We start from the raw sequence: 23,046 nt of genomic DNA on the forward strand, positions 1-23,046 counted from the left end.
TCAGTGTATTGGCTCATTTATCTAACTCACAATTTCAATAATTGGTCTCATTTGAAGAGAAGTGCCTGACAGCTGATTATTCCCATCTCCCCTGTGTAGAAGACATGGAAGCTGTATGTCGGATATGTGGTAAAAATAAACGAGTGGGACCTCCACTGCTCATGAGAACTGGGCTTGCATGTCTCCTGTTTGAATGGAGTGATGGCCAATCTTAGGGTACGTGTCCACGTTCAGGATGGCCGGCGCTTTGGACAGAGCGGAAAACCCGCTCTGCCCAAAGCTCCGCCCCCTTCTGTAGACGCGATGATGCCGGATGTGTTCATTGCACACATCCGGAATCATCGCACCCCACACATAGGGCCCTGTGTTTTACCTTGCGGCGGCACAGCGTCGCCGCAAGGTAAACGGACATGCTGCGTTCTAAAAAGACGCGCCGCTTGTCCGGAATCGCAGGGCCGCTGGATGCGTGTTACCACTCATAGTGGAGACGGGATGTCATAAAATCCCCTCCACTATGCTGTAACATCTGGACGCTGCGTGTTTGACGCTGCGGCTCTACGCAGCATCAAACACGCAGCGTTTCCTGAACGTGGACACGTACCCTTAGAGTATGTTTCCATGGGCCCGATTACATCCGGATTAGCTGCGGATTGAACGCTGCGTACAACCGCAGCGTCCAGATGTTACAGCATACTGGAGGGGATTTTATGAAATCCCGTCTCCACTATGCGTGCGAACACGCATCCGGCGGCCCTGTGTTTACGGACATGCAGCGCGTCTTTTTTTACACCGCAGCATGTCTGTTTACCTTGCGGCGACACTCCTTCGCCGCAAGGTAAATAACAGGGTCCTATGTATAGGGTTCTGCGATTCCGGATGTGTGCAATGAACACATCTGGAATCATCGCGTGTACAGAAGGGGGCAGCGCTTTGGGCGGAGCAGGTTTTCCGCTCCGTCCAAAGCGCCGACAATCCGGACCATGGACACGCACCCTTAGGGTATGTTTCCACGTATTCCTTCAGTATTTGCTGTGGACTGGATGCTGCATACAACCGCAGCGTCCAGATGTTACAGAATAGTGGAGGGGATTCTATGAAATCCCATATCCACTATGCGTACAAACACGCAGGCGGCAGACCTGCGTATACGCACATGTGGCGCGTCTTTGTAGACCACAGCATGTCTATTTATCTTGCGGAGACTATCAGTCTCCGCAAGATAAATAACAGTCTATGTATAGGATGCAGTGATTCCACATGTGCTCAATGAACACATCCGGAATCACCGTGCGTACAAAAGCCGGCAGCGCTTTGGGCGGAGCAGGGTGTCCGCTGCGTCCAAAGCGCTGGGATTCCTGACCGTGGACACACAGCCTTATGCTCTGCTGTTCTACTCTGTGGGACTGAATGACATAGCTGAGTACAGAGTATGGCTATCTCCATCAGACCTATAGACTTCGTCACGCACTGCTACACAATACTATCTACAACAGACTGTGAGGGTATGTGCACACGTCCGGATTTCTTGCAGAAATTTACTGAAGAAAAACGTAAGTTTTCTGCAAGAAATCCGCATTATTTTTTTTTGCGTTTTTTTTCCGTTTTTTTCGCGTTTTTTTTAGCATTCTGCAAGCGTAATTAGCTTGCAGAATGCTAAAGTTTTCCAAGCGATCTGTAGCATCGCTTGGAAAACTGACTGACAAGTTGGTCACACTTGTCAAACATACTGTTTGACAAGTGTGACCAACTTTTTATACTATAGATGCTGCTTATGCAAAAAGATAGAATGTTTAAAAATAATAAAAAAATGGTTATACTCACCCTCTGCAGACAGCCGATCTCCTCAGCGGCGTCCGTTCCTATAGATGCCGGTGTGGTTCAGGACCTACGATGACGTCGCGGCTTGTGATTGGTCGCGTGAGTCACATGAGCGGTCACGCGACCAATCACAAGACAGCGACGTCATCACAGGTCCTGAACCACACCGGCATCTATAGGAACGGAAGAGAAAGCATGCACCGGAGAGGCGGGAACACTTCGGGGGCCATCAGAGGGTGAGTATAGGACTATTTTTTATTTTAATTCTTTTTTTTTGACCAATTATATGGTGCCCAGTCCGTGGAGGAGAGTCTCCTCTCCTCCACCCTGGGTACCAACCGCACATAATCTGCTTACTTCCCGCATGGTGGGCATAGCCCCGTGCGGGAAGTAAGCAGATCAATGCACTCCTAGGTGTGCGGAATCCCCGCAATTCCGCATTTTTAATGAACATGTTGCTTTTTTTTCCGCGATGCGATTTTTTTCGTGGAAAAAAATGCAACATTTGCACAAAAAATGCGGAATACCCTTTAAGTAATAGGAGACATATGTAAGCGTTTTTATCACTTTTTTATAGCGAAAAAAACGCGAAAAATCCTGAACGTGTGCACATGGCCTAAGTCGCATGCAGAGAACACAAGACTCCTGATTTCATGCGATCATACATTCCTAATTAGAGATGAGAAAATTGCATTCCGCAATCCCTGGCGACTTTCCAGTTCACTAATCTTTGTCCTTGGACACACGAATTTCCTGAGCTTCCAAGTTCCCTGACACGGTGTTTGATTGGCCGGCCTGGCATGACGTCATCTGTGCGGTGCCCAGGTGTTGCTTTGCCAGCCCAGCCAATCAGAAGCGGAGTCTGGGATCCCTGTCTGGAGAGCACTATCCTGGACTGTAGACTGAGATTGTGTGATCTGCTTATCTCTATTCATAACCTATTCTGGCAGTAGTTAATAATTTTTTGCTCAGCAATTGGACCCCAACCAATCAATAACTTCCCGCCTATCCATTGGACAACCACCGGAAAACCCCTAAGGGTATGTGCACACACTGCGGATTTTGCTGCGGATCCGCATAGTTTCCGCAGCGGTTTCCCATGCATTTACAGTACCATGTAAAGCTATGGGAAATGAAATCCGCAGTGCACATGCTGCAGAAAAAAATGCGTGGAAACGCAGCGGTTTATTTTCCGCAGCATGTCAATTCTTTGTGCGGAATCCGCAGCGGTTTTTCACCTGCTCCAATAGGAAACTGCAGGTGAAAAACCGCAGCGGAAACCGCAATGGAAACCGCAATAAATACGCAGTAAAAACCGCAGCGGTTTTGCACTGCGGATTTATCAAAACCACTGCGGAAAATTCCGCAATGGAATCCGCAGCGTGTGCACATGGCCTAACAAGTGAAGACTTTGTGCAGGAATGCCCTGAAGCGACACCATACCTGTCCATTGGGCCTTAAATTTTAGTTTAGCAGCGCCATTAACTAGTTCAATACTTCCACTTTTTTATGTGCCTGCTAGTTAAGAGTTTGCATTTTTGTTTATCAGTTGGTTAGTCACATAATTATTGCCTCTTTGTATATACAGTGGGGCAAAAAAGTATTTAGTCAGTCAGCAATAGTGCAAGTTCCACCACTTAAAAAGATGAGAGGTGTCTGTAATTTACATCATAGTTAGACCTCAACTATGGGAGACAAACTGAGAAAAAAAAGATCCAGAAAATCACATTGTCTGTTTTTTTATCATTTTATTTGCATATTATGGTGGAAAATAAGTATTTGGTCAGAAACAAAATTTCATCTCAATACTTTGTAATATATCCTTTGTTGGCAATGACAGAGGTCAAACGTTTTCTGTAAGTCTTCACAAGGTTGCCACACACTGTTGTTGGTATGTTGGCCCATTCCTCCATGCAGATCTCCTCTAGAGCAGTGATGTTTTTGGCTTTTCGCTTGGCAACACGGACTTTCAACTCCCTCCAAAGGTTTTCTATAGGGTTGAGATCTGGAGACTGGCTAGGCCACTCCAGGACCTTGAAATGCTTCTTACGAAGCCACTCCTTCGTTGCCCTGGTGGTGTGCTTTGGATCATTGTCATGTTGAAAGACCCAGCCACGTTTCATCTTCAATGCCCTTGCTGATGGAAGGAGGTTTGCACTCAAAATCTCACGATACATGGCCCCATTCATTCTTTCATGTACCCGGATCTGTCGTCCTGGCCCCTTTGCAGAGAAACAGCCCCAAAGCATGATGTTTCCACCACCATGCTTTACAGTAGGTATGGTGTTTGATGGATGCAACTCAGTATTCTTTTGCCTCCAAACACGACAAGTTGTGTTTCTACCAAACAGTTCCAGTTTGGTTTCATCAGACCATAGGACATTCTCCCAAAACTCCTCTGGATCATCCAAATGCTCTCTAGCAAACTTCAGACGGGCCCGGACATGTACTGGCTTAAGCAGTGGGGCACGTCTGGCACTGCAGGATCTGAGTCCATGGTGGCGTAGTGTGTTACTTATGGTAGGTCTTGTTACATTGGTCCCAGCTCTCTGCAGTTCATTCACTAGGTCCCCCCGCGTGGTTCTGGGATTTTTGCTCACTGTTCTTGTGATCATTCTGACCCCACGGGGTGGGATTTTGCGTGGAGCCCCAGATCGAGGGAGATTATCAGTGGTCTTGAATGTCTTCCATTTTCTAATTATTGCTCCCACTGTTGATTTCTTCACTCCAAGCTGGTTGGCTATTGCAGATTCAGTCTTCCCAGCCTGGTGCAGGGCTACAATTTTGTTTCTGGTGTCCTTTGACAGCTCTTTGGTCTTCACCATAGTGGAGTTTGGAGTCAGACTGTTTGAGGGTGGGCACAGGTGTCTTTTTATACTGATAACAAGTTTAAACAGGTGCCATTACTACAGGTAATGAGTGGAGGAAAGAGGAGACTCTTAAAGAAGAAGTTACAGGTCTGTGAGAGCCAGAAATCTTGATTGTTTGTTTCTGACCAAATACTTATTTTCCACCATAATATGCAAATAAAATGATAAAAAAACAGACAATGTGATTTTCTGGATTTTTTTTTCTCAGTTTGTCTCCCATAGTTGAGGTCTACCTATGATGTAAATTACAGACGCCTCTCATCTTTTTAAGTGGTGGAACTTGCACTATTGCTGACTGACTAAATACTTTTTTGCCCCACTGTAGGTACCGTATATGTGGCCTAATTTTTTTTTTTTTATGTACTTTTCATATTGGTATTTTTCTTTTTTCGTGATAGTGGGACAAAATAAATAAAAGGGAAATGTCTGTTTTTACTTACCGTATTTATTTTTGAAGATCAGAAATGACCACCAAAATGCATTTTAAATTGGATACCCCTTTCCATAATATGTTTTTTCATATATTGATTATCTTTTTGTTCTTATATATGGAGCAGAGATCAAAACAATAGTTTGGTCTGACAGTGTCTTTTTTTTTTTTTTTTTACTTCTTTATTCATTTATCTCACATATTGTTCTCCCATAAGGTCATAAATGACTAGGTAAACATTTAAGTACATTTGTATATTGCTTATTAGTAGAGCTGGCGTATTAACCCATAACAGGAATTCCTCCTCCTGCTGTTACTACAGTGATGTTTTCTGAGTTTGTTAACACCAGCAACTTTCAGACCAAATTCAGGTGTCCTTGTATCATGGTCCAAGTATGGCATGGGATGGCTGTGGGTCACTTGACCTGAACTCAGCCTATTTTATGGCTCTATGGCTGTCAAGTTCACTTCAGGAGACCCATGGCCAGTCAATACTGAGACAGTGATACAAGGGGCATCTTAATTTGACCACATACCACCCCACAATCGCATGGCCACTGAGACAGGAGGAGTAATCACTATTAGCACTTCCAAAACTGGATACTAAACGCACTTGTAGTGCAGTTTATATAATGATTAGGAAAGTGGTGATAGTAATAAGCCACCTCTGCCTTCTGTATGGAGAGTCTGGCTGTCTTTAACAACTGGCTTCTACAGCTACACAATATCAGTTATACGTGGACTGACCAATGTCTGAGCTGCAGTGCCAGAAATAACAAGGACAGGTGTGTGCCGTGTCTTTTTTTTTTTTTTTTTTTTTTTTTAAAACATGTTTTTCACGTCACTAACAAATTAAAGCTGCACGTTGTAACGCTGTAGTATAGTAACATACCGTATATACTCGAGTATAAGCCGACCCGAGTATAAGCCGAGACCCCTAATTTTGCCACAAAAAACTGGGAAAACTTAATGACTCGAGTATAAGCCTAGGGAGGAAAATGCAGCAGCTACTGGTAAATGTCAAAAACAAAAATAGATACCAATAAAAGTAAAATTAATTGCGACATAAGTAGGTTGTGTTTTTGAATATCCATATTGAATTAGGAACCCCATATAATGCTCCATACAGTTTATGATGGGCCCCATAAGATGCTCCATATTAAAATATGCCCCATATAATGCTGCACAAATGCTGATTATGACCCCATAGGATGCTCCATACAGACATTTGCCCCATATAATGCTGAACAAATGTGGATTATGGCTCCATAGAGATATTTGCCCCATATAATGCTGCACAAATGCTGATTATGACCCCATAAGATGCTCCATACAGACATTTGCCCCATATAATGCTGAACAAATGTGGATTATGGCTCCATAGAGATATTTGCCCCATATAAAGCTCCACAAACATTGATTATGATCCCATAAGATGCTCTATAAAGGTATTTGCCCCATATAATGCTGCACAAATGTTGTTTATGGCCCCATAAGATGCTCCATACAGACATTTGCCCCATATAATGCTCCACAAACGTTGCTTATGGCCCCATAAGATGCTCTATACCAGGGGTGTCAAACTGCATTCCTCAAGGCCTGCAAACAGGTCATGTTTTCAGGATTTCCTTGTATTGCACAGGTGATCATTTAATCACCTGCACAGAATGATTCCAGCACCTTGTGCAATGAGAAGGAAATCTTGAAAACACGCATGGTTTGAGGCCCTCGAGGAATGCAGTTTGACACCCATGCTCTATACAGTCATTTGCCCCATATGCTGTTGCTGCGATAAAAAAAAAAAAAAAAATCACTTCCTCACCTCTCAGGCCTCCAGCACTTGCTATATTCACCTGCTTCTCGTTCCTCCTCCGCCGCCGGGCGCTGCTGTGTTTTCCATCCTATGCACTGACAATCAGGCAGAGGGCACCCACTAATCGCATCACCGCGCCCTCTGACCTGAGCATCAGTGCAGAAGATGGGGAAGACGCGGCGGCGGCTGTCGGTGGAACGAGGAGCAGGTGAATATCGCGCACTGCGTTATACTCAACTGCTGCTGGCGTGGTCCCTGCACGTGTGTTAGCCGGCAGCTTCTTCCTGTAGTGAGCGGTCACCGGTACCACTCATTACAGTAATGAATATGCGGCTTCACCCCTATGGGAGTGGAGTGGGGTCCATATTCATTACTGTAATGAGCGGTACCATGTGACCGCTCAGTACAGGAAGAAGGTGCCGGGGGAACCAGGGACTGCGCCAGGAGCAGGTGAGTATGATTACACAGCTGCTGCTCCCCTTCCCCTGTCGACCCCTGGGTATGACTCGAGTATAAGCTGAGAGGGGCAATTTCAGCCTAAATAAAGGGCTGAAATTCTCGGCTTATACTCGAGTATATACGGTAGTTATTAAGGTTGAAGGAAGACTTTTAAGGCTATGGGCACACATAGAATGGTCCACTGTGGATTTTTCCGCAGCGGAGTTGATAAATCTGCAGGGCAAAAACGCTGTGTTTTTGCTGCAGATTTATTGCGGATTTACCACGGTTTTTACTGCGATTTTACAACTACGGTTTTCTATTGGAGCAGCTGTAAAACCACTGCGGAATCTGCAGAAAGAAGTGACATGCTGCAGAATGTAAACCGCTGCGTTTCCGCATGTTTTTTAACGCAACATGTGCACAGCGTTTTTTGTTTCCCATAGGTTTACATTGTAATGGAAACTCATGGGAAACTGCTGCGGACCCGCAGCTGCGGAAACGCTGCGGATCCGCAGCGTTTTCCGTATCGTGTGCACATACCCTAAGTCCATCTAGCTCAACCCATAGCCTAACATGTTGATCCAGAGGAAAGCAAAAAAAACCCATGTGGCAAAGAGTAAGCTCCACATTGGGGAAAAAAAATTCCTTCCCGACTCCACATACGGCAATCAGACTAGTTCCCTGGATCAACGCCCTGTCAAGGAATCTAATATATATAACCTGTAACATTATATTTTTCAAGAAAGGCATCCAGTCCCCTCTTAAATTTAAGTAATGAATCACTCATTACAACATCATACGGCAGAGAGTTCCATAGTCTCACTGCTCTTACAGTAAAGAATCCGCGTCTGATATTATGCTTAAACCTTCTTTCCTCCAGACGTAGATGATGCCCCCTTGTCCCTGTCTCAGGTCTATGATTAAAAAGATCAGAAATGTTTTTGTACTGTCCCCTCATATATTTTTACATTGTAATAAGATCACCCCTTAGCCTTCATTTTTCCAAACTAAATAGCCCCAAGTGTAATAACCTGTCTTGGTATTGCGGACCCCCCAGTCCTCTAATAACCTTGGTCGCTCTTCTCTGCACCCGCTCCAGTTCAGCTATGTCTTTCTTATACACCGCAGACCAGAACTGTGCACAGTATTCTAAGTGTGGTCGAACTAGTGACTTGTATAGAGGTAAAATTATGTTCTCATGAGCACCTATGCCTCTTAATACATCCCATTATTTTATTTGCCTTTGTAGCAGCTGCCTGACACTGGCCACTGAATATGAGTTTGTCATCCACCCATACACCCAGGTCTTTTTCATTGAAGGTTTTGCCCACAGTTTTAGAATTAAGCACATAGTTATACATCTTATTACTTCTACCCCAAGTGCATGACCTTACATTTATCCCCATTAAAGCTCATTTGCCATTTATCAGCCCAAGCTTCTAGTTTACATAAATCATCATGTACTATAAAATTGTCCTCCTCTGTATTGATTACCCTGCAGAGCTTAGTGTCATCTGCAAATATTGAAATTCTACTTTGTATGCCCCCTACAAGGTCATTAATAAATATGTTAAAAAGAAGAGGGCCCAAAACTGACCCCTGTGGTACCCCACTGCTAACCGCGACCCAGTCCGAGTGTGCTCCATTAATAACCACCCTTTGTTTCCTATCCCTGAGCCAGCTCTCAACCCACTTACACATATTTTCCCCTATCCCCATTATTCTCATTTTATGTATCAACCTTTTGTGTGGCACCGTATCAAAAGCTTTTGAAAAGTCCATATACACTACATCTACTGGGTTCCCTTGGTCCAGTCCGGAACTTACCTCTTCATAGAAGCTGATCAAATTAGTCTGACATGAACAGTCCCTAGTAAACCCGTGCTGATACTGGGTCATGAGGTTATTCCTCTTCAGATACTCCAGTATAGCATCCCTTAGAATGCCCTCCAGGATTTTACCCACAGTAGAGGTTAAGCTTACTGGCCTATAATTTCCGAGTTCAGTTTTTGTCCCCGTTTTGAATATTGGCACCACATTTGCTATACGCCAGTCCTGTGGTACAGACCCTGTTATTATGGACTCTTTAAAGATTAAAAATAATGGTCTATCAATGACTGTACTTAGTTCCTGCAGTACTCGGGGGTGTATCCCATCCGGGCCCGGAGATTTGTCAATTTTAGTGATTTTTAGATGTCGCCGTACTTCTTGCTGGGTTAAGCCGGTGACACTTAATGGGGAATTTTTGTTATCGCTGATCATATTGTCTGCCATGGGATTTTCTTGTGTAAATACTGATGAAAAAAAAGTCATATAGCATGTTGGCTTTTTCCTCATCCACCATTTCACCCAGACTATTTTTAACCCCTTCACCCCCGGAGCTTTTTTCGTTTTTCGCTCTCCTTATTTCCAGAGCCATTACTTTTTTATTTTTCCGTCAATATGGCCATGTGAGGGCTTATTTTTTGCGGGATGAGTTGTACTTTTGAACGATACCATTGGTTTTACCATGTCATTTAACAGAAAACGGGAAAAAAATTCCAAGTGCGATGAAATTGCAAAAAAAGTGCAATCTCACACTTGTTTTTTGTTTGGCTTTTTTGCAAGGTTCACTAAATGCTAAAACTCACCTGCATAATGATTCTCCAGGTCATTACGAGTTCATAAACATAAGGATGAATGACCTCGGGGAGATCAAAACATCCAACACCGCGGAGACACCATCACGTGTTTCTCAACGCAGTGATCCAGAACACTGCCTCCATCCCTTAAGGGAAATATGCAAATTCATGTAGAATAGCTGCGGAGACACCATCACGTGTTTCTCAACGTGAGCAATGAATAGCCAGGTCTTTCACCGGGAAGGAACAACCACGGGAAGGGCAGCTTCCAAAAAGGAAAACCACCTATGCCAAAACATGGTATCCATCCACAGACAGCTGTTTCGGGGTATTTGCGAGTTCATAGACACCAAACATGTATAGGTTCTCTTTTATCTAAGTGGTAAAAAAAAAATTCCAAAGTTTGCTAGGGGAAAAAAAAAAAAATTGCGCAATTTTCCGATATTGGTAGCGTCTCCAATTTTTGTGATCTGGGCTCGGGTGAGGGCTTATTTTTTGCGTGCCGGAGCTGGCGTTTTTAATCATACAATTTTGGTGCAGATACGTTCTTTTGATCGCCCGTTATTGCATTTTAATGCAATGTTGCGACGACCAAAAAAACGTAATTTTGGCGTTTTTGATTTTTTTTCTCGCTACGCCATTTAGCGATCAGGTTAATCTTTTGTTTTTATTGATAGATCGGGCGATTCTGAACGCGGCGATACCAAATATGTATAGGTTTGATTTTTATTTTTTTTTTGATTGGGGCGAAAGGGGGGTGATTTGAACTTTTATTTTTTTTATTTTTTTAAGACCCTTTTTTTTTTTTAAATTTTGGCATGCTTCAATAGCCTCCATAGGAGGCTAGAAGCATGCACAACTCGGTCGCCTCTGCTACATAGAGGTGAAGCACAGATCACCTCTATGTAGCAGAAATCCAGGCATGCTATGAGCGCCGACCACAGGGTGGCGCTCAAAGCAATCGGCCATCAACAACCATAGAGGTCTCAAGGAGACATCTGGTTATGGCAATGCACCGATGACCCCCGATCATGTGACGGGGGTCAGCGATGCAAACACGTGCGGCCGGGAGCGCTAGTTAAATGCCGCTGTCAGCGTTTGACAGCGGCATTTAACTAGTTAATGAGTGCGGACGGATCGCGATTCCGCTCGCGCTCATTGCGCGCACATGTCAGCTGTACTATTCCGTCAGCTGGCAGAAAGGGGTTAAGGGGGGCCAGCACTATCATTTTTTAGTTTCTTACTACTTACATAGTTAAAGAATATTTTGGGATTATTTTTACTCTCTCTGGCAATGAGTCTCTCTGTCTCAATCTTTGCTGCCTTGATTTGCTTTTTACAGAATTTATTTAATTTTCTGTATTTATTTAATGCTTCCTCACTACCTACTTGCTTTAATTCTCTAAATGCTTTCTTTTTGTCTCTTATTGCGCCCCTTACATCTCTATTTAGCCATATTGGTTTCCTCCTATTTCTAGTATGTTTATTTACATACGGTATATACTGTGCACAGGTCCTATCCAGGATGCTAATAAACGTCTCCCATTTTCTTTGTGTATTTTTATGTCTCAGGATATCGTCCCAGTTGATTACACCAAGATCATCTCTCATCCGTTGGAAATTTGCCCCCCTGAAGTTTAGTGTCCTTGTCACCCCTCTACTACACATCTTATTAAAGGATACATGAAAACTTATTATTTTGTGATCACTATTCCCCAAGTGACCCCCAACCCTTATATTTGATATGCGGTCTGGCCTGTTGGTTAATATTAGGTCTAGCAGTGCCCCCCTTCTTGTTGGGTCATGAACCAGTTGTGAAAGGTAATTGTCTCTCATAGTTGTCAAAAACTGATTACCTTTACTGGAACTGCAGGTTTCTGTTCCCCAATCTAATTCAGGGTAGTTGAAGTCCCCCATAATAATGACTTCTCCTTGAGTAGCAGCTTCATCTATTTGCTTTATGAGGATATTCTCCGTTGCTTCCATTATTTTTGGAGACTTATAACAAACCCCTATCAGTAATTTATTATTTTTTCCCCCTCCCCTTATCTCCACCCACAGGGACTCTACAGTTTCATTAGATTCACCTATATTATTACGCAGGATGGGTTTTAAGGATGATTTTACATATAGACACACACCTCCCCCTCACTTATCCATTCGGTCATTTCTGAACAGACTATAGCCCAGCAAGTTAACAGCCCAGTCATGGCTCTCATCCAGCCATGTCTCAGATATCCCCACCATGTCATAATTATGCTCCAACAACATTAAAGGGAACCTGTCACCCCCCAAAACAGGGTGGCACATGTTAAGGAGCTGAAACTCCTAAACCCTCCATCCAATTTTAATGTGAATACCCTCAAATGAAAGCTGAAAGTCTGAACTTCAACTGCATCTGAATTGTTTTGTTTAAAATTCATTGTGGTAATGTCTATAACCAAAATGTGAAAAATGTCTCTGTCCAAATATATATGGACTTAACTGTACCTAGTGCATGAATTGGCCAATTTATGTGTGCCCAACAGCCAACGACAAGGCAATTGTGACTAAGGCTAAGCTGTGAGTCAGAGTGGTCAGGGAGTCCAAGGTTAGAAGCCAGGAGGGTACGTCATAAACAGAAGGAAGAGACAAAAGCGTAGTCCGATAACATTCTGAGGTCAGAGTACCGAAAGGATAACGGATCAGAGCTGAAGGGGTTAAATAGGCGGATGGTCAGAATGAAGTCCAAGGTCAGGCAACTGATCAAGCACGCAGAACTCAAGGCATAGGAAGCACAAACCTCACAAGCTGAATGTACGTCTGGCAGTGGTCTGGGAGAAGCTGCTCAGTTAAGTAGGCAAGGCCATTACCCGGGATAGTGAACACCTGAGACAGCCCACGCCTCCCAGCCACAGTTTGGCTAGTCCAGCTGTCAATAAACACACTGACAGCTCAGCACGCCCCTGAACCAGACTGGATGGTCATGCTACCAATCAAAGTACTGAGAGCTTCAGCACGTCCCTGTACCGGATAGGATGGCCAAGCGGTCAGTAACTGCATCCCAGACACCCAGAGGGGTGGAACCGTGACAGTGATCTTCTCTAACCTAATATGATAGCCCAGTTATATGGGTAGATAGGATCAAGCTGTGATTAAAACCACCATAGGCTGATGGGTGGAGTGCTCAATCAGAAAGCATGTGTACACAAAAAACTGCCCATCACTTCCAATCAGACACATGTGGACAGGTGCAAGCTATGTTTTTCACATGTTGACCAGATTCCATGGCTGGTTCTTAGATAGATAATTAAGAAAATTCTGAAAGTGATAGGCTTTTTTTCTAACTTATTTATGGATGTGCTTTGATTTTCAGTTTTAACCAGAGACGTCCTGTTTGGTCCCCGGCAGCCAAGCATAACTCGTGACTTGCCCGCCACTTCTTACAAATGAGCCAACAGAACATGGCAGCAATGTAAAAACTGCGTTACCTTTTCCACTTTTTTTTTTGTTGGGGCTGAATAAAGGCCCCGTCTCACTTAGCGATTTACCAACGATCACGACCAGCGATATGACCTGGCCGTGATCGTTGGTAAGTCGCTGTGTGGTCGCTGGGGAGCTGTCACACAGACAGCTCTCTCCAGCGACCAACGATCAGGGGAACGACTTCGGCATCGTTGAAACTGTCTTCAACGATGCCGAAGTCCCCCTGCAGCACCCGGGTAACCAGGGTAAACATCGGGTTACTAAGCGCAGGGCCGCGCTTAGTAACCCGATGTTTACCCTGGTTACCAAAAAAAACAAACAGTACATACTCGCCTTTCGGTGTCCAGGTCCCTTGCCGTCTGCTTCCTGCTCTGACTGAGATCCGGCCGTACAGTGAGAGCAGAGCGCAGCGGTGACGTCACTGCTGCGCTCTCACTGTACGGCCGGATCTCAGTCAGAGCAGGAAGCAGACGGCAAGGGACCTGACGGACATCAGAAGGCGAGTATGTATTGTTTTTTTTTTTTTTACATTTACGCTGGTAACCAGGGTAAACATCGGGTTACTAAGCGCGGCCCTGCGCTTAGTAACCCGATGTTTACCCTGGTTACCAGTGAAGACATCGCTGGATCGGTGTCACACACACCGATTCAGCGATGTCAGCGGGGCCTCAACGACCAAAAAAAGGTCCAGGCCATTCCGACACGACCAGCGATCTCGCAGCAGGGGCCTGATCGCTGGTACGTGTCACACATAGCGAGATCGCTACTGAGGTCGCTGTTGCGTCACAAAACTTGTGACTCAGCAGCGATCTCGCTAGCGATCTCGCTATGTGAGACGGGGCCTTAAATGAAGCCAACTAGCCAATGTGATTAACACTGCTTTATTGCCCAGTTATTCAGATACATTCTTGTTGAAATCAGTGGAAGCTAATCCGTTAATTCTGAAAGTAAATCCGCAAATTATCCCACAGTTTCTAGGTTTGTCTAGATTCCATCATGACCTCTAGATTTATCCGGATCGCCAGATAAGAACCGTTGCTACTTTTGTGCTTCGTTCTCCATAGAGTCTGTAAAGATAACTTATGGGCAGCTCTGGTCTACTAGTAACAGGTACCAGCCGTGTGTGAAGCTGTTGTCGCATCAGCCAGAGCTGCAGTCTTTTCTTGGTTAGAATCGTTGCCCTGTCTAGAGACCATTTGGCTTTTCACTTCACTATGCTTGGGGTCATTATCGAGATGTAGAATTTGCTCTTCCAGTCATCTTTTCTCCGGCAGTCCCATAGACAATAATGGAGCACAGGTTAAGCATGCTCACTTTAGCTACCGTACTTTTAAGAAAAGGCTGCAAGGCTATGGTTCAAGAACCCTGATTTTGGGATTGATGGGGGTCTGAGCAGTTGTGATCAGTAAGATATCTTTCCAACCTATTGATAGGGGAAACCACATGGAAGGAGACGCTCATGTATAGCCACAGGCACACAAAGGGACATTATACCTAATATACAGCATGCCCCCGACAAGCCTTCACTTTGCTTTTCTGTAGCTATAGAGCTTGTAAGGCGAGGCAGTTCTCATGCTTGACTGCTGCTCTAAAGAAGCTCAACCACAGGATTGTCTGGCTAGGATAGGGGTCAAGGGGTCTTTTATGGTGGAGCCTTTAGTACATTTTCTGCTGATATTATTTATTGTGTAAAAATCCAGTTTAATGAAGAAGTGCAGTGAGATTGCAAAAAAATTGCAGTCCCACACTTGTTTTTTTGCTTGCCTTTTTTGCTAGGTTCACTAAATGCCAAAATCGACCTGCCATTATGATTCTCCAGGTCAGTACGAGTTCATAGACACCTAACATGACTAGATTCTCTTTGATCTACGTGGTAAAAAAAAATTCCAAACTTTGCTAAAAAAAAAAAAAAAAAAAAAAAAAAAAAAAAAAGCGCCATTTTCCGATACCCATAGCGTCTCCATTTTTCATGATCTGGGTTTGTTTGAGGGCTTATTTTTTGTGTGCTGAGCTGGCGTTTTTAATGATAGCATTTTGGTGCAGATACTTTCTTTTGATCGCCCGTTATTGCATTTTAATGCAATGTCGCGGCGGCCAAAAAAAACGTAATTCTGGCGTTTCAAATTTTTTTCTTGCTATGCTGTTTAGCGATCAGGTTAATCCTTTTTTTTATTGATAGCGATACTAAATATGTGTAGGTTTTTTTTGTTTGTTTTTTATTGATTTATTTTGAATGGGGCGAAAGGGGGGTGATTTAAACTTTTTATATATTTTTTTTATTTTTTTCACATTTTTTTTAACTTTTCTTTTTTACTTTTGCCATGCTTCAATAGCCTCCATGGGAGGCTAGAAGCTGGCACAACTGGATCAGCTCTGCTACATAGCAGCGATCATCAGATCGGTGCTATGCAGCAGAAATGCAGGCTTGCTATGAGCGCCGACCACAGGGGGGCGCTCACAGCAGGCCGGCATCAGTAACCATAGAGGTCTCAAGGACCTCTATAGTTACCATTCTGACGCATCGCTGACCCCCGATCATGTGACGGGGGTCGGCGATGTGCTAATTTCCGGCCCCCCGGCCGGAAGCGCCAGTTAAATGCCGATGTCAGCGTTTGACAGCGGCATTTAACTAGTTAATAGCGGCAGGTGAATCGCGATTTCACCCGCCGCTATTGCAGGCATATGTCAGCTGTTCAAAACAGCTGACATGTCCCGGCTTTGATGTGGGCTAACCGCCGGAGCCCTGCATCAAAGCGCGGTATCTGACCTCGGACGTACTATCCCGTCCGAGGTGAGAAAGAGGTTAAAAAAACAAAACAAAATTGCTTGTTTTCCGAGATCCACAACGCTTTCAATTTTTAGTCAAGTAGATAAGGCAGCACACTGCAGCGCTGAAACATGCAAACATGAAACATGAAAACTGAACTGCATTACTGCACTAGAAATATGAAAAATGAGAGCGTTTAGCGCATAAAAATGGCCAATTTTATGTGTACCTGGTAGCCACCTCAGGGCATCTCTCGTATACCAGGTCCTACGCTTTCCTTTCCTCGCTGAGAATAAACGTCTCCATCTGAATGGGTACCTGTGAAAACCTCTTCTTAGACTAACATTCTCTCTCTGTGGAAGAGGTTTTCACAGGTACCCATTCAGATGGAGACGTTTATTCTCAGCGAGGAAAGGAAAGCGTAGGACCTGGTATACGAGAGATGCCCTAAAGTGGCTACCAGGTACACATAAAATTGGCCATTTTTATGTGCTAAACGCTCTCATTTTTCACATTTCTAGTGCAGTAATGCAGTTCAGTTTTCATGTTTGCATGTTGCAGCGCTGCAGTGTGCTGCCTTATCTACTTGACTGTATACGAGTTGGTTACTCTAAGGTTCAGCACCTGTTCAGACTTAAGGCCCCGTCTCACATAGCGAGATCGCTGCTGAGTCACAAGTTTTGTGATGCAACAGCGACCTCCATAGCGATCTCGCTATGTGTGACACGTACCAGCGATCAGGCCCCTGCTGCGAGATCGCTGGTCGTGTCGGAATGGCCTGGACCTTTTTTTGGTCGTTGAGGCCCCGCTGACATCGCTGAATCGGTGTGTGTGACACCGATCCAGCGATGTCTTCACTGGTAACCAGGGTAAACATCGGGTTACTAAGCGCAGGGCCGCGCTTAGTAACCCGATGTTTACCCTGGTTACCAAAAAAAACAAACAGTACATACTCGCCTTTCGGTGTCCAGGTCCCTTGCCGTCTGCTTCCTGCTCTCACTGACTGCCGGCCGTACAGTGAGAAGTGAGAGCACAGCAGTGACGTCACCGCTGCTCTCACTTCTCACTGTACGGCCGGATCTCAGTCAGAGCAGGAAGCAGACGGCAAGGGACCTGGACACCGAAAGGCGAGTATGTACTGTTTGTTTTTTTTGGTAACCAGGGTAAACATCGGGTTACTAAGCGCGGCCCTGCGCTTAGTAACCCGATGTTTACCCTGGTTACCCGGGTGCTGCAGGGGGACTTCGGCATCGTTGAAGACAGTTTCAACGATGCCGAAGTCGTTCCCCTGATCGTTGGTCGCTGGAGAGAGCTGTCTGTGTGACAGCTCCCCAGCGACCACACAGCGACTTACCAACGATCACGGCCAGGTCGTATCGCTGGTCGTGATCGTTGGTAAATCGCTTAGTGAGACGGGGCCTTTAGTCTATGTTTGGATGTGACGGTCAGTTTTTTTAAATGAAATGCTTTCAATTTTTAGGATACAAGGATGTGTGAGGGCTTATTTTTTTGCACCCTAACCTGACATTTTTATTAATATCAATTTGAGACAGACATGATGTTTTGATTATCTCTTGCCTCTTGCTTTTTATTGCAATGTTGCAGCAGCCAAAAAAAAGTAATTTGGAAATTTAAATGTTTTTTCTTGTTACACCTTTTACCAATCGGATTAATGTATGTTATATTTTGATAGATCAGACTCTTAATAATGCAGCAATACCAAATATGTATACTTTTTTAATTGCTTTATTTTTAATGGTGAAAAATCGGGGTGATTTGAAATTTTTAGATTTTATTTTTTTCTCTTTTCTAAAAACATTACTTTTTATTGTATTTGTTACATCAGATCGCTTGTACTATAAATGCCAGCACATCAGCACTACTATGTATAGTGAAAATCACGATCTGCTATGAACTCCAGATACAGAGGCTCGCTTTTACAGGTAGATCTGACTGTAATGGCGAACCATCTGTCCCCCGCGATGTCATAGAATGATGTGCTCCCTTGCCGGCGCCCATTAAATGTAACTGTCAGAGATTAACAGTGGCACTTAAAGGGAATCTGTCACCCCATTTTTAGCCTATAAGCTGCGGCCACTACCATTACATTCTGTAATGCTGTAGATAATCCCCTGTTGTAACCTGAAGGATAAGAAAAACAAGTTAGGTTATACTCACCCAGGGACAGTCCGGTCCAATGGGCTCCACGGTCCTGGTCCGGCGCCTTCCATCTTCATACGATGACGTCCTCTTCTTGTCTTCCTGCCGCGGCTCCGGCACAGGCGTGCTTTGTCTGCCCTGTTGAGGGCAGAGCAAAGTACTGCAGTGTGCAGGTGCCGGGAAAGGTCAGAGAGGCCCGGCACCTGCGCACTGCAGTACTTTGCTCTGCCCTCAACAGGGCAAATCAGTACGCCTGCGCCGGAGCCGCGGCAGGAAGCCAAGAAGAGGACGTCATCGTATGAAGATGGAAGGCGCCGGACCTGCGACGCCCAATGGACCGGACCGCACCAGACTGCCCCCCAGGTGAGTATAACCTAACTTGATTTTCTTATCTTTCAGGTTACATCGGGGCTTATCTACAGCATTACAGAATGCTATAGATAAGCCCCTGATGGAGGTGGCCGAAGCTTATAGGCCAAAAATGGGGAGACAGATTCCCTTTAACAGGTTAACAGCCACGGGCAAAGCTCCACCCCACTCGTGGCTGTTAGAGGCAGATGATTGCTTAGCAATTCCTACACTTATCTATTGATACGCTATATCAATACACACTTTCTTCATTTTACTCTTCGATGTTTCCTATGTTGTACTGAACCCCTTAACGACTGCCGGCTGCTAAGGGGCCTTATTCCCTCATCACCGTTTTAAAGCGGCGATCGGGAATAAGTCTATAGCGCCCCCCCCCAGAGTCCGAAAATCTCAGGGCCTTCCTGCTCCTTCACTTAGCTCTCTGCCTCCTGTTCATAAAAAAAATGGTGGGCGCATGCGCAGTGCGGCCACCAAGGTATGCCTGCTGGCAAGAGCAGGGAATTTTCTTATTGGTTCCAGACTTTTGATCACTGCGATAAGTCCTTTCACAGTGATCAGAATTAAATAGTAAATCATCTCTGTGTCATCCCCTCAGTCAGATTACATTTTTTTTTAAATTTTATAATTTTTACTTCTTTACATATTTTGCTGTTAAGTTTGGACATAGGGTAAAAAAATATGGTGATTATATGACTAGTGTTGAGCGCCAGTCCTCGCTACTCGAGTTTGCATCGGGTGCTCGGTGTTATGTCCCATGAATGAGACATTTTACAGACTGTCCTGTACATTTTACACGCTGTATTGCAGTTTCTCATATTGTTTATTGTTGCTATGTGTTCCTGTGTTTTGCATAGCTTAAATCCTCCCTTTCCATGAAGTTTGTCCCTTTTGTCTCCCTCTGCTGGGTGTCATGTCACTTCCTTCTTCTCCCTGTGTCTGTCTCCATCTTGGCTTCATTAGAGGCACATGTGCTTTCAGCTTGTCTGAAGAAAGTCTTTTTTTACCTGCTGCTGCTGTTTGTATTCATTCAACAAGAATTCTTAAAGAAATCAAAGTCTCTTCTGGATTCTTCATAACATGTGTGCCTGCAGCTGAGATAAGCTATCTGCGAACGTCGCCAATTATAAGTAGGGTGAAGAGATTCAGCATCTCACCGAGCCATATTTGCAGCCACAAGCCCTGGGGACAGAATACTCGGGTATGCACCAAGTATCACGGGTGCACGACTTGCATGCTCGAGTCTCTGCCCTGCATGTTTCGTGGCTATTAGAAACCCGAAAAACATGTGGGCATTGCCTAACAGCCTCAAAACATGCGGGTGCAAGGACTCGAACATGTCACTCGTGCACCAGTGATACTCCGTGCGTACCCGAGCACCCGATGCAAACTCAAGTACTGAGCACTTGCTCTCAACACTAATCGCTATTCATATTCAGAATGACGACCTAATTTTATCAAATTCTCTGTAGCACCTTTGGGTTTAAAATCCTCACTATACCCCTAGATAAAATCCTTGAGGGGTGTAGTTTCCAACATGGGGTCAGTTGTGGTGGGTTTCTTCTGTTTAGGCACCTTAGGGACCTTACAAATGTGACATGTTGGCCGTAATCTATTTCAGCCAATTTGTGTTCCAAAATTCAAATGTGGCTCCTTTCCCCGTTCCCTGCTGTTTGTGCAAACAGAAAATTTTGACTACATGTGGGGTATTGCTGTGCTCAAAAGAAAGTTGGTAACAAACCGTGGGGCCCACTTTTTGGTGGCACCTCTTGCAAAAGTGAAAAAATTGGGGCTAAAGGAACATTTTAGAGGTAAATATTTAAATGTATTTAGTTTTCCTTCCACTTTGCATTAATTCCTGTGTAGCACATGGTGGGTTAATAAATTTCCTGGCATCAGTTTTTGATGTATTTGAGTGGTGCGGTTTTTAAAGTGGTATCACTTTTAAGGAGTTTCCGATATATAGGCCCCTCAAGGTCCATTGAAATCTGGACATGTCACTAAAGAAACAGGTTTTGTAAATTTGTTGAAAAAATGCGAAATGTGTGCTAAACTTTTAACCCTTCTGGCAAAATGTCACGTAAAAAATGATGCAGATGTAAAGTAGACATATGGGAAATGTTATTAATTTTTTTGTACAGCATGACAGACTGGTTTAGGGATATAAAGATTGAAATTTTGAAAATTGCTGGGGTTTTTGTCCAAAATTTTCACCAAATTTCCGATATGTTCCCAAATAAGCGCAAGTCTTGTCAAACAAATGTTACCTCTATTGTGAATTACAGTATGTCATGAGAAAACGGTCTCCGAACCGGTGGGATCCAGAGTTATTACCACATAAAGTGACACTGGTCAGGTTTCTAAAATGTGACCATTAAGGTGAAAATGAGCTCCGTCACTAAGGGGTTAAACCACCACTCCGGTGGTTTATTTATTCGCCAAAGTGGTATCACTAACGCATGTTCCCTGCCCTTAGTAAAATACACACCAGCCGCTGTCTTCTGCTGTGGTCCTGTTCCGCCATCTTGTGACCCCAACTTCTAACTGACCAAATCCGTCCTATGAAGGCCCCGTTCTGGCTCTCCTAGTAGTGACTTCCGGCTCACCCAGCAGACGCTGGAGCAATCCAGGAGCGCCAACGAGCACAGAATAAAATGGCGGCTGGTAACATGCATTAGTGACGTCACTCCGGCCGTGAAATAAAAAAAAACTTGGCTCCTTTTTGTAAGGATTTTACTATTTTCTCTCTTTTATTTTAGACTCCTGGGAGAGTTGGAGCTCAGAATGCGGAATCTGAATCTTCTGCAACTCCTGGAAACACTGTTAACGATGAAAGCACTTCAGAGGTAAATTAGGCGTATACTTTTTATCCTGCCTATAGATCTCACTTTATCAAGTCCTAATGCTTTGACCTGAGTATATGTATGCCAGATGGAGGTTTTTACAGATGCCTGTGATGTTTTTGTGTTTGATTTCATATTTCATGTGTCAGGAAAAGGCTGACCATTTGGCAAAAAGTGGTGAAAATCTGTGATGGACAAAATCACCAGTTATATGACATGTTATGTTATCTTTTTCTTCAGTTTTTACTTCTGACATAATGTAATTGTTCATGAGCGGACAACTCTTCAGGCACCCAGCTTCCCACTTGATTGAAGGTTTGGACCATGGGCATTGTTGCTCCGTTGGCCACAGCCATGCTGTCTCTGATCCTGCCTATAGCTTTGCCTCTGTAGCATCAGAGGAGCACAGAAGCACTAAAGCGGACAGGGATCAGGAGCCAACAATGCGAACTGTCTGCCTTAGAGCAGTGCTTACAAGCTCTATTAGTAAGAGCTTGTAAGCAGTGCGCTCATTGCCCAGGAGGACAGTCCAATGCTGCAGTCTAGCAGAGGAGGACCCTTTCCAAGGCAACAAGCTTTAAAGGGAACCTATCAGCAGTTTTGGCCAATATAAGATGCGGCCACTGCCTTTCAGGGCTTATCTACTGCATTCTGTAATGCTGTAGATAAGCCCCTGGTACGACCTAAAAGATAAGAAAAACAAGTTATATTATACTCCCCTGGGGGCACGGTCAGGTCCAATGGGTGTCGCAGGTCTGGGTCCGGGTTCTCCCATCTTGCGATGCCGCCCTCCTGTTGCTTCATCGCTCCCTGGCATCGCGCTCCTGCGCAGGCGTACTTACCTGTCCTGTTGAGGGCAGAGTAAAGTACTGCAGTGAGCAGGTGCTGGGAAAGGTCAGAGAGGCCCAGCGTGTGCGCACTACAGGACTTTACTCTGCCCTCAACAGGACAGATAAGTATGCCTGCGCAGGAGTGCGATGCCAGGGAGCGATGAAGCAACAGGAGGGCGGCATCGCAAGAAGATGGGAGGACCCGGACCTGCGACGCCCATCGGACCGGACCGTGCCCCCAGCTGAGTATAATATAACTTATTTTTCTTATCTTTTAGGTCGGATCGGGGGCTTATCTACAGCATTCCAGAATGCTGTATATCAGCCCTGAAAGGAGGTGGCCATATCTTATATCAGCCAAAACTGGTGACAGGTTACCTTTAAGCAATATAATAACTTTTTTTTTTATCTGGTGACAAGCAATAATATAATAAATTGCATGTTTTTAACCAACTTTTTCCAGTTATGATGGTCTTTGATGAACCCTTAAATCACAAGACATATTTGAGAACCTGTTGTATTTTTTTACCCAAATCTGTCTCATTATTATTTGTGGTCCTCATGAACCTATAACGTCTTCCTGTTCACGGTATCAAACACGGCCCTTCTATAAAGTTCAATT

The 23,046-nt window shown here is 44.4% G+C and overlaps 1 protein-coding gene across 5 annotated transcripts in view; it reads left to right on the forward strand.

Annotated features, from left to right (window-relative positions):
* The window catches only part of EEA1 (early endosome antigen 1), a 206,943-nt gene that overhangs the window by 19,494 nt on the left and 164,403 nt on the right, over positions 1-23,046 (forward strand). For 3 of the 5 annotated variants that reach the window (XM_077265415.1, XM_077265418.1, XM_077265414.1), the window contains exon 2: positions 21,511-21,597. In XM_077265415.1, coding sequence (XP_077121530.1) covers positions 21,511-21,597 — 87 coding nt within the window. Of the gene's footprint in view, positions 1-21,510; positions 21,598-23,046 lie in introns of those variants that run through there. The other 2 variants (XM_077265416.1, XM_077265420.1) reach the window with 2 other exon arrangements.

This window comes from Ranitomeya variabilis, chromosome 5 (genome assembly GCF_051348905.1).
Source record: "Ranitomeya variabilis isolate aRanVar5 chromosome 5, aRanVar5.hap1, whole genome shotgun sequence".
Lineage (NCBI taxonomy): Eukaryota > Metazoa > Chordata > Amphibia > Anura > Dendrobatidae > Ranitomeya > Ranitomeya variabilis.